At 31.4% G+C, this 12,520-nt stretch overlaps 2 protein-coding genes across 2 annotated transcripts; both read right to left on the bottom strand.

Moving 5' to 3' along the window:
• Window positions 1–1,977: 1,977 nt before the first annotated feature.
• LOC106753627 (probable calcium-binding protein CML15) lies at window positions 1,978–2,460 on the bottom strand. Its single transcript, XM_014635454.1, has one exon. The coding sequence runs from the start codon at window positions 2,458–2,460 to the stop codon at window positions 1,978–1,980; it is 483 nt and encodes a 160-aa protein (XP_014490940.1).
• A 3,031-nt stretch (window positions 2,461–5,491) lies between these two features.
• Window positions 5,492–11,816, bottom strand: LOC106756369 (putative phospholipid-transporting ATPase 9). The gene is made up of 11 exons (XM_014638765.2): window positions 10,911–11,816; window positions 8,930–10,278; window positions 8,705–8,815; window positions 8,152–8,428; window positions 7,878–7,966; window positions 7,691–7,799; window positions 7,321–7,530; window positions 7,116–7,241; window positions 6,904–7,002; window positions 6,393–6,584; window positions 5,492–6,309 (listed from the first exon to the last, which is right to left on the bottom strand). The coding sequence occupies exons 1-11, from the start codon at window positions 11,301–11,303 to the stop codon at window positions 5,698–5,700; spliced, it is 3,567 nt and encodes a 1,188-aa protein (XP_014494251.1). The 5' UTR covers window positions 11,304–11,816; the 3' UTR covers window positions 5,492–5,697.
• Between the last annotated feature and the right edge of the window lie 704 nt (window positions 11,817–12,520).

Genomic DNA, 12,520 nt, shown 5'->3' with positions numbered 1-12,520 from the left:
ATTTAAAAAATTTCATTGATTAAAAATGTCCACTACTCATTTGAGCGTTTTAAGAAGAACATTTATAACATTGATTTTGGCATATTTCGTGACTAAATGACAAAAATTTAAATTAAGCAAAATATGACGACAAAATCATTTAAAAAATTTCATTGATTAAAAATGTCCACTAGTCATTTGAGCGTTTTAAGAAGAAAATTTATAACATTGATTTTGGCATGTCTTGTGACTAAATGACGAAAAAATTAAATTAAGCAAAACATGACGACAAAATTATTTAAAAAATTTCATTGATTAAAAATGTCCACTACTCATTTGAACCGTTTTAAGAAGAAAATTTATAACATTAATTTTGGCATGTCTCGTGACTAAATGGCAAAAATTTAAATTAAACAAAACATGACGACAAAATCATTTAAAAAATTTCATTGATTAAAAATGTTCACTACTCATTTGAACGTTTTAAGAAGAAACTCATAAGTTGACCTCACACAATAAGTCTAATGGCTTTCCATTAAGACAAACATCATTATTTACTGCACAATACTCATGATCATACATTATATCAAAATCATGAATCAATTTTAACTATTTACTTTGCAAGTCTTAACAAATATGTACATCCAAAGTTTTAACTTGTCATTGCAATTGTAATGCTTATTTGATTACAATATGGTATTATTATGTTATGCATTTATGGAAACTAAAAAACCAATTAAAGGATGGAATAAAAGTTGTTAAGGGTCAAAACTATTAATCCTTACATTTTTCTTTTGTTTTCTCCATATCTTATGATAAATTAATTGTTCTTATGTTTTCAACTCAATTTCACATGTCATATTCAAAAGAAAAATTTTACAAAATTTCAACAAAATATATAAATAAAACAATTCATAAATGAATTAAAGGAATACATTTAGTTAAAGAGGGGTAGACAATGAATATTATAAAATCCTAGTATGGTTACCTTCAATAAAACCTCATGCTTTCTCTAAGTTTTCAACTATGCCATTTGTTTCTAGCATTTTTATCACATGTCAGTACATTGCTTAACAATATCAACCATTATCTCAAGTGCCTCAATCTCATTCACTTTGTTCTATCTAACTCTACTTTTTCCTACAAAAACTCCTAACCAACACATGTTTACTAATGTTGTTAACCAATAAAATATCTCAACCACATGCAAATTTTAATAACCATGAACTATGACTTATTTCAAATGCTTCTTTCACATATAGAAAACAAGAAATGTTGTGACTAAAGACAATGTCAAATCACCAAAACCCAATATTGGCTACATCTATGAGTGTAACTAGAACCACTAAAAATAATAACATTGAAGAAGTCATGAACATCCAAGAAAAGCTCATAGAGAGGAGACAAAAGACTGAGACAATATATGTCATCAACAATAAACAACCAAAACCACTGCAAATAAGAAAGATGTTATTAATGGATGAAAAAGAGGTGCTATAATAAAGGAGAAGACAAAGAGAGAAGATAATTGGAGGATGAGAGAAAAGCTTTGTTAACATATTAATATTATAACAAATCTTAAACCATTATTTCAAAAAGTCTACATGTGTATGATTTTCATCTAGGAATACTTAATTCTCATATGTGAATATATTGCTCTCATTCTTTTGAAAATTAGTTAAAATAATAAAATTTCTTCCAACATAACTTATGGTCACATCGTAAGGAAAAAAAAGTCTCCTATCAATATTTGATTACAATGGATAATTCCTTACTAAACAGAACATTACTCTCCTGAAATTGTGAATGACATGACATTATGTTCCGAAAGTTACTAAAAAATGCTACATAATCTGAAAATATGAAAAATTGAAGAAAAAGATTTACATGAGGAAGCTTTTCCTTTCCTTTTTGTATGAAGGCTGATTTTAGCACAAGATGAAGGATAAGAAACATGTTCCAATTCGCAAAATCGTGTTTACAATGAAGAACCTTTGGTTACAACAGTGCAAAGTCTAAGAAGTCAGAGGCTGATCTACCCATCACAGTGACAAACTCATTGAAGCTAATGACACCATCCCCATCTGTGTCTGCTTCTGTGATCATCTCTCTAAGCTCTCTATATGTAAGGGGTTGACCCATTTTGGCCATTGCCCCTGCTAGTTCTGCGGCTGTTATAAAACCATTTCCGTCACGATCAAAATATTTAAATACCCCAAGCAACATTTCTTGGTTCAATAATATCTTTGCGCTTATGTTACGTAATATTGCATCCACCAACTCATCGAACTCCACGAATCCATTTCCGTTTGAATCCAAGTTCATTAATAACACATGGATTTGGTCACTTGAAGGCTTTAGCCCTAATGATCGAAGGAGCGCAACTAGTTCCAAATTGGTTAGGCTACCATCAGAATCTCTGTCAAATTTTTCAAAAATGTCTCTTAATTGGCGAAGTTGATTAACCTTAAGTTTTGACATGTTCTCGATGTAATCAACAAAACAACATTGTAAGAGGGATGTGCAATACATGGGTACGTAAAATGTCTCCTTCAAACAAAAGTGCTAACAAAACCAAACAAAATGTTTGGATTGACGTTAGCAATCCAATACTTTTGGAGCGTGATAAAAAGACATGAATTCAATATCAAGATGGGAAACCATGCACTAAACACATGAGTTCCATCCTCACAAAATTGGGAGAGGTTAATAACGAAGAAAACATGAAGGTTCTTAATTTAGTATGATGCCATGAAATGTTAATGGTTTTGATCCGTTAAATAATAACGTTAAGAAGTTTCATTCCTATGTCATTAACATTGTTGGTATTGGTGCTATTTTTATCATGCTTTCTCATCATTTTAAAACTAATCATAATTTTGGTAAAGTAATGTTAGGTAGTTTAACTTATCTTTTTAATACCAAATGTAACAAGAAAAACAAAACGTTGATTTTAAATGTAACTTATTTCTCTAGTTTTTTTTCGTATGAAGGAGTACATAAAGAAACACATACTTCAAAAGGAGATATGTTTTAATATTGCATTAATTTTACAAAATTAAATTTAAATACCTTGCATTAATTTTACAAACTATACTTTTTTTCTCCTCTATTATTTTAATATATTTATGTATCATAAATTAATTTTACAAAATTAAATTTATATATATATATATATATATATATATATATATATATATATGTATGTATACTAATATTTGTACACATATAAATAATATATCCAACTTATTTTATAGTTAAATATTATTTTATTTTTATTTAAGATAGCACGGGTCAGGTGGTTGAGCACAAATGGCGGTGGCAAGGCACTTTTTGTGTCTTGTTCCTAATTTTGTGGTTTTGAATTCATCTTGGATCTCCTTTCATCCATCAATTTTAGTTTTGGATGATAATTATTTTTAAAAATATATGTATTATTATTTTATTAATTTATTTGAATTTAAATTTAAAAAAATATTTTAAAAATATTAATCATAAATTATCACGTATATATTTATAAAAAAATTATTAAAAAAAAATGTTATTAAAAGAAGTTTCCTTTAGTTTTCTCCGATAAACCTATGTAGAAAAGAAACCCCTCAATAAAACATTAGCAAAATACCTAACAATTAGACTTTTTTATTGTACTCGTTTAGATTGCTCGTCACTGTTCTCCAATTTGGCAGGTTGAACTCTAATTCCAATTTATTATTTTTATTTCTTTACATAATAGATAAATTTGATTAATAATTTTTAAGTTTAAACTTCTTTTTTGTCCCTAAGTTATAAGTGGATGTTCAATTTAGTCTCCGTTTTTTAAAATGTAAATCTTTGGTCTCTAAGTTATAAAAAAATGTATCAAATGAGTCTTTTTTTTAACTTGAAATACTGTTTTTGGTTGGTTTTAAACAACTGCTACATCTTTAGATTGTTCTGATTTGTTTCTTAATAATAAGAGCACTTTAGATTGCTCTTTGTACTTTGACCATGAACATGAAAAAAGGACTTATTTGATACATTTTTTATAACTTAAGAATCAAAGGTTTACATTTTTAAAAACGGGGACTAAACTAAACATCCGCTCTTAACTTAGGGACCAAAAAGAGGTTTAAACCTAATTTTTATATCTAATATAATTTGAGAAGATCAAGTTGAAAGTTAATAATTATTAAATAGTATTTGTAATAAGAATTAAGTGGTTATGATTAATCATTATTAATATGTAATCTTAATATATGAATGTTATTAAAAATTATATAAAATATAATTATGAGTAATAATAACAAGTATTAAATTAAAAATATTTAAAATATAATTGTGAGTAAAATAACATTATAAAAATATTTAAATTGTATTTTATAATATGAAATATAAAATGTTAATTTAAATTACTTTTTAAAATGAATTGTTATGTTGAAATAGTCATCCTAAATTTATGACCTTATTAAATTTATATAATTTTAATCATTTTTTATAAACACTTTCATGTTATATAATTCATTTAAACAAAATTAAAAATAAATTAAATATATAAATTAATATTATATTTACACTTATATTAAATATTCGCATTTAATTATTAAAAAGAAAAAAAGAGAAAAGAAAAACAATAACTTTAAGGAAAAAAATCTAGTCTAAAAAAAAGGGTTGAGTTTCAATTTTTTTTAAACAAATATATCAGAAAATCAACTACATATTATAGAACCAAATTTATATTGAAAAGTCGTATTCAGAACCACTTTAACAAATACAATTTTCAAACAAACTAAATGATCAATATAATCCTAAATTGTTCATCCAAATTTAATATAATTTTCTATTCACATTAAATTCAACTAAATATAGAAAACTAACTTTTCTTATCTAAATCATATTTAAAACTCACTTTAAGAATTTTTTTATTTTAAAATGCATAATCTAATTATTATATCAATTGAATACCAAATTTAAGACATTCTAAAACATCTTCCTCCTATCAAAAGCTCAAATTACATTCTTACTCCATTTCAAACATTCAAATTGTTTTCAAATCAAAACATAATTCTTTCATAGAATTCAAAATTAGATGTTATGACCAAATCACTTTCACGTCCAAATTATCTTTCTTTATAAAAAAACTTATATATCTTTCCTTTAATTCCGAACTTTAAAAAAGTTTCAGCTCAAACAAAAAAATCACTCAAAATCTAGAAACTTAAATCAAAATATTTAAACAAAAAAATTTAACATAAACTTAATTGAGTTGAAAAGATTACTTTTCTCAACTAACCCCATCAATATTGATGATAAATCCATAAAAAATACAATAAACAATCTTCAAACCATACAAAAACTTACTTTGATTGAAAAACAGTCTGGTTGAAAATGTTCCTTAAACCGTAAGTATGGAAAGGTGTGATTAGACTTAAAATCTACTTTTAACATGGTATCAGAATCATTATTAAAAATCTATGATGTATATAATATATCATTTAAAAGTTATTTTTATCTTATATATCTTTTATTGGAGCATTTATTTTTTTCAGCCACAGTATTTATTACCTTTAAAGATTTCCCTTATTAAGGAGCATCATTTGACATTTCTTATTAACTCTACCTTAAATATATACAATCCGAGTATGTAATTGGTTGATTACCTATGTATACTAGGCCTATCCATGTTCAGGAACATTTTCATGCAACAAAGAAACAGAACACTGTTTTGCTTGCTAACTGTGTTCAAACTTGAATACTCTTTGATGCTTCAAAACGAGCCGTGAAGCCAACTGTTGTGTGTTTTATTGATCTCTGTCTGACAACATGAACGTATTCTGGGTCAGTCGTTTGCCCATCATTTCGAATCCACTGTATCATCTGATGGAACATGGGGAAGAACCTCATTTGGATTGAAGCATAGGCCAAGTATGGAAGGAGTGAAGCAACAAGCACAAGCAAAGTGAGGAGCCAGTATGATGGTGCTGGTGCACAAGCTTCAATCAATACCTTATAGGCAGTCGTTGATACAGTGGGGTCCATTGTTCCATACACTATCAGGAATATGTACCAGAAAATAATGCCACCCCATATGAACAAATGCTGAATGTAAGTGAAGTAACTGATGGATAGTGCCATTTGGGAATTCACCACCCACACCACACAAGTGTACATGGTTGCACCAAGAACTTCCAGATCAGCAACTTCCCCTTCTTTGCGGAATGCTTGATTCTCCATTGCGTTGATGCAGAAGAAGAATATTACGGTAGCACTCAATACTCCATTAAATACCCAACCGAGGATCCGTTTCCAGCTGAACAGCACATTTTGCACACCTTCTTGATATAATAATGGGAACTGAAAGTATAATTCATTAAGAAACATGTTATGGGGTGAATGTATAATGGCACAAAGAGCAGTAATCGAATTTAAATTGGTACCTTGAGACATAATCTAGCAGAAACATCCTGGTCAAATACTCCTAAGGCAATTACCGGAAGGGAAGTGAAGAATACGTTATATAGTGAGAGGTACCAATCATTGTATGCAGCTTGCCCTGAGAACGAGGCGTAGATCTCATAGAAGAAGAGGGTGAAGCCAAAGGCAATGTTCTTGTAAAAGAAGTAGCAGATCTGCCAAATGAAAAAAAGGGGTGGTTAAGACAGTTTTACTAATTGAAGGAATGTGTGGTGAGAGTAACAGAATAAAAATGGCAAAACATTTGACTAGTACACACAAAAGACAGGGCTGTTTATGAACTTACGTTACCATGCAACACATGCTTCACAAAATATTCGTTCCAACTAAGGAATATATGTTTGAAGCACTGATATGAACACTAGATTTCTTGTAACTGTTGGAATTAGAGAAGAGTCTTTGTGATTATATTAAATGGAGTAGCCTATGCTTTATGATTTAACGTATATACTTTGTCAAAGACAAGTTTGTTACCATTGATGAGATTCTTCTGTAACACCAATGTCCATGCACAAGTAGTAAACGCTCTAGAAACCGAAATTGGGCAATGGAAATATCACTGGACATAACTGCCTGAAAATTTTATAGAAACGAAGGAGAAGAAAAAATAAATTAAGGGTCGTGTTCATAGGAAGGTAAATCGAAAGAAAATTTTTGTTGTTGAAAGTAGGACATTTCAGATTTACCTGCATTCCTTCGACACCGTTTATGCCAATCCCAATGTCAGCTTCTTGAAGCATTCCAACATCATTTGCTCCATCACCAATTGCTAGAGTTGTGCTACAAGTTTTAACCTTTACCAGTCTAGTAACCTGTAGTATCATAATAGTAAGACCTTAACAGGTTGAACAAGTGCAAGTACAAAAACTGTGAAGTACTTGAAAAACTTACGAGTGCTTTCTGCTTGGGAGATGAACGACAGCATATGACAGATGCACAGCCAACAGCAAGTGCAAGGAAAAGGTCCTTCACATCATCTTCTAGTGCATAAGTGAGAGACTTCCCATCAATGATAAGAGCTAATGCCTCGGAGTTTTCATCATATTCAGCAAGTAATTCCTTTCCTTTCTTTAGTTGAAGAATAACACTTGCCTTGATTGCCTAAAGAATCATAAATCTTCCATCAAAGTCATGCATCTAATCATAAAGGACTTTCTAATGCATGTGCCTTGAATTAAATGTCTTGTTCATGGGATAAAACTGTTATACGTTCTGCTTTCTTTCAATCATATAACATGAAGAAATTAGAGTTGGGGTTTACCGCTGCTGCAGCAGACTTGTCCTCCACTTTCTCCAATGATTTGATTTCTAGAGTTTCTGAACTGATTATAATTTGCTTCATTCCTTGTCTGAGCAAACTACATGCATAGCTGCAGTCACACAAAGTTATTCAATCAGTGAGTATCACAAAGGAGAAGTAACAATCTATTGATATACTTTGAACTTACCCAACATTGATTGCTGTCTCCATTTTATCACCAGTCAGAACCCATAGCTTAATTCCTGCCTGAGCTAGCTTGTCGATGCATTCAGGAACCTGTTTTACACAAACAGATTCATAAAAACATACCATAAAGAGTAATTACAAGCTTTAATGACAGCATACAATTTTTAAAGCACACATATGAAGTAGAAAAATTGAAAGCCACAAGCTCTGCTGAATGCTCAAGCAGTTTCAGTGTCGCATTAAAAGAAAAGAAATTTGGTCATTGCTTAACATACCCCATTTTGAAGCTTGTCTTCAACCGCAGTAGCACCAAGAAGAATTAACTCCTTCTCAATCATTTCTGATACTTCCTCCACAATTTGCTCTCTATCTGCACTTACTAAGTTGTTGGCCTCCATAAATTCTTTATTGAATATATTGTACTCTTCTTCACCAAGTTCCCGATATGCAAGTATCAAGGTCCTCAGACCAGCATCAGCATATTCATCAATGTGCTGCTTAGTCTTCTCTTCAAACTCCCTTCCATTCCTTCCAAGTCGTTCAAACATGACACTGACAGTAAAAGCCACAATCAAAAAGAAATTTAAGATTTTGAACACCTGAAACATGATGCAAATGATACTCACCTAGTTTAAGATAACCATGCCTTATCTGTATTCATACTTCAAAACAAAAGTAGGTTATGCTTTGTTTGAAAAAGTGGTTAACGTAAAATGACTAGTCCATTTGGTGGGAAAGCTTCAAGGCTTAAATACCACATCAAATAGCTTATCCAACTCAAGGTTGAACCCCTAACTAGGAATAAAAATAATGAACAAGATCACAAACCTGTCTGCTCCTTTGCTAAATAGTAGCAATTTCCCCTCCTCATCTCTTACAATTACAGACATCCGCTTTCTTGTGCTACTAAACTCTAGTATATTCAAAAGTTTGTAGGACCTGCAAAAGTGAAATTTTATTCCTTTATGCACAACCTGATCTCCAAGATTAATGTGGAAGGTAAAGGTTAGATATAGGAGAACAAGCACACACATACAAGGACAAAAACCTCACCTTTCAGTTGTTTTGCCTGATTTGGGATTGAACTCACGCAGTGAGATAGTTGTCTGTGTCCTTTCATAAAACTCAAACCCAAGTTCTCTGGCTGCAACCACAAAAGCTGCCTCATCAGGTGACTCAGCTTCATATGAAACTCTACCATTTTCTTCATCAACTTCAGGTATTGCAGTATGGCATACAGCCAACAACTGCAGGAACCTGTGGATTACATCGGCATGAGGTTCATTGATCCAATTTCCTTTTGTGATCCTTTCATCCATAAAGTTAAAACCTTTAACGGAAGACTTTACTTCAGAAGTCTTTGGAACATAGCCATCTTCTGTCAACTCTTCACCTATAGGTAATCCTTTTTGCTTGGCTAGAGCTCTCTCAACTTCTGTAACTCCTTGGCCATAGGCAATCCCAGCAATAGAACACTTGACGAATTCCATAGAGTTGCAAGTCAAAGTTCCTGTTTTATCTGAAAGTATAGTGTCAACTTGGCCAAGTTCTTCATTCAAATTTGAGGTACGAGCATGAGCTGGCCTGTCAGTTTCCTCATAATACATATGCAAATCCTGGTTGATGAAAATGCTTTGAAGAACTTTCACAATTTCAATGGAAACGTACAGAGAAATTGGAATCAAGTAACTATACAACATTAGTGCAGTCAAGAAATGCAGCATTGCTGCAACTGGTGCTTTCTTTGGATCAAAGTAAATTGTGGTATTATCTGGTCTGAGGTACCATCGCTTCATAACTCCATTTTCAAGGTCTTCCCTAGTTGCTATCCCGAAGAAAATTGAACCAACAAAAGATATTAAAAATAAGACAAAGAAGAGAAAGTAAATAATTTTATCCATCCGTTTCTCAACTGTGCTTCTCTTGGAAGGAGGTTCTGTTGAATTCTGCATAACCTTTGTATCATGGCCTGTGAAGATTACCGCACCATAGATAAACTCAGTGTTCCTTAGCTTTGAGTCCCTAAGCAGCAGCTGCTGAGGTGCTAGAGGATGCAATTGATCTTCAAGCTCCAAATTGCCTACAAATGAGTACAAATTTGCATTTGGATCTTCGCATTTGATGATAGCCTTGAAATTTTGATAGCTTGAGTCTTCTTGCAGCTTTGATGTTTCTTCAAGTGCTTGTTTAACTTTTAGATTTGTTTCCCCATCAAGATTCATGGTCTCAACATAGCAAATTGCATCATCATAGCTTGATGAAAGTAAGATTAAATCAGCAGGGAAAAATTCATCCTTTTCAACCTTTACTATGTCTCCAACTTTCAAATCCTTCCATTTAGAATAGTCAAAAACACCATCTCCATGGTGCATTTTAACCTTTCTATTATTCATATCTATATCCTGATGAAATCACAAGACTACATTACAGGCCTAACAGTAATTAATAGCAGCGTAAAAAGAGAGCAATCAAAAGAATTTTCCAGAAAGTAAAAGTTGACACAAAACAACACAATATTACCATTATCTCTTCTCTCTTTCACAAAATGAGAAATAATCTTTCAAATTATATTAATTCACATACTGACCGAAATATACTAGGACTTAAGTAATCTTTTACTTTAGTACAAATAAACTTCAGCCAAAAAAGAAGCTCCATGAAAGCATTTATACCAGAACTTCAGCATCTGCTAAGATGGAAAAATAAAATGTATCCGAGTCGCGAATATGTACCCGTTTGAACAGACAAAAGTATCAAAAGTACCAAAATTTTGCATTTATCCACTCACATGTAGATATTCCTAAAATAATTCTCATCAGAATGGGCATGTACTCAGCACATAGGGCACTTTCCCCCTCACAATTCCCTCACTACAGTAAACCTCACCAGATCCCAAAACCAGTTCTTAAAATAATAAATAACATCTGTCGGCAAAATCAACCATGTTCAATTTGCACAGAGAACAGAACAATTACAGAACAGCATCTTAACCACAATTCTGAACCAAAAGCAGACACAGTCATCAGAACATTACCTGCTTCTTCCTCCTCCAATCCTCAACAGCCTCTTTCCCCATTGTAGCAGCAACCACAACAACAAGAGGAATAACATTGCTGACAGCCGAGTAAGGAGAAACCGGGAAAAAAGACAGAATTGCACAGACAAGGAAGTAAAAATTGGCCACCCTCCGGAATTGCTCAAACAAGGACTTGGGTAGGAAAGTAGCCACTGTATACTTAGTAGTACTCACATAATTGTCACCATAACTCACAAAACTCCCCTCACCACGTTCTGCCTCGTTGCAGTACACTATCCTTGAGAATCCAGGACCCCCTATAAGTGAATGCTCCCCTTTGAATGAAGCTTTCCCACAAGAGAATGCATGGATTCTGCTGAAATGGCGCCTCTTCCTTCCATTACCACTCATAATTGCAACAACTTTGCCACTCCAAAAGCTTACAACTTGTACTACAAATTACAGTACATTACAATCTTGAGAATCCTCGAAAAAAGACCAGATTTGCAAAGATCAACTAGTTTCATTCAGTTGTCCAATGGCAGGACCCAAACACAGTCCAAGAAAGAAAGGAAGAAAGATGGCATTATTGAATCAATAAAATCCAAGGAAAAGGGGAGCTTTTTATTACAAAGAAGTGGTGAGAGATATAAGATGTTGAGCTAAAAGTACACCTGTCCAAGAATGATTGGAGCAGACAAGGACAAGTTCAAATCCGTTTAATGATTTGATGAGGCCAGAAAAAACATGTCTGTGTTCGGTTCTCAGAAATTGAAAAGAAGAACTTTGTTCTGAACTGTAACTGAAGCAGCATGGAAAATGCTGTTTGTGTTTGTTGGGTTAGTAGCTGAATGGAGAGTGATAGCCCCAGTTTGACTTGTAGCTAAGAAGGAAGAAAAAACTTAAAACGTGCACATGCTGCTATTGGTCTTCCCTGCTAATCAGTTCAATCTCTCAACAACTTCAATAAATATACAGAGAGTCTTGCGAACTACAAAAAAAGAATTATATTTATTTCACTAAATTATTCCATAAAAATCTATTTATAGCAATTTTAATGAGATAACTTTGTATAATTTACAATAAATGTACTGCTTAGTATTTTTTTTTCATATGGTTTTCTTGTTTTATCCAGTAATTTTCTTTTGTATTTTTGTTTGAAAATAGGGAAGAAAGAAATATAAATAAATGAAAAAGTATAACTAAAAATTTGTTAATTTGATGATAAAAATAAGAAAAATTAAACTAAATAAACTTCTCTTCACTTGGCTAAATGAATTACAGAGTAGGAAATTAAATAAATTATATGTAAATTTTTTATATTCATTAAAGTTCAATACAACTCAAAAAAATTAAGCTATTTTTACTTTTTTTTTATAAGATATTTAATCATTATTTTATAACAATTTATTTCTATTTAAAATACAAATAAAATTATCAAGAACCTTTCCCTCACTTTCTAACTAATATAGAGAGAAGGTTATCTCATGCCAAACATAAATCACAATTTCTATTTTCTTTAATATTTATAAACTAATTGCATAATCTCATCATATTCAAAGTTTATCATACAAATTAATTATTTTATTTTAATAAATATAAATATATTATAAATAAAATATCATCAA

Source organism: Vigna radiata, chromosome 2 (genome assembly GCF_000741045.1).
Source record: "Vigna radiata var. radiata cultivar VC1973A chromosome 2, Vradiata_ver6, whole genome shotgun sequence".
Classification (NCBI taxonomy): domain Eukaryota; kingdom Viridiplantae; phylum Streptophyta; class Magnoliopsida; order Fabales; family Fabaceae; genus Vigna; species Vigna radiata.
The sequence above is the reverse complement of the archived record's forward strand: the minus strand, read 5'-3'. Positions and strand labels throughout refer to the sequence as shown.

What these genes read in the sequence shown, in the direction of transcription:
- LOC106753627 (XM_014635454.1), bottom strand. Translation starts at nt 2,460, where the DNA reads ATGTCAAAACTTAAGGTTAATCAACTTCGCCAATTAAGAGACATTTTT.
- LOC106756369 (XM_014638765.2), bottom strand. Translation starts at nt 11,303, where the DNA reads ATGAGTGGTAATGGAAGGAAGAGGCGCCATTTCAGCAGAATCCATGCA. An exon ending in ATTGGAGGAGGAAGAAGCAG is followed by an intron (nt 10,279 to 10,910) that starts GTAATGTTCTGA and finishes TGATTTCATCAG; the next exon opens with GATATAGATATGAATAATAG. An exon ending in CTCCCAAGCAGAAAGCACTC is followed by an intron (nt 7,242 to 7,320) that starts GTAAGTTTTTCA and finishes ATGATACTACAG; the next exon opens with GTTACTAGACTGGTAAAGGT.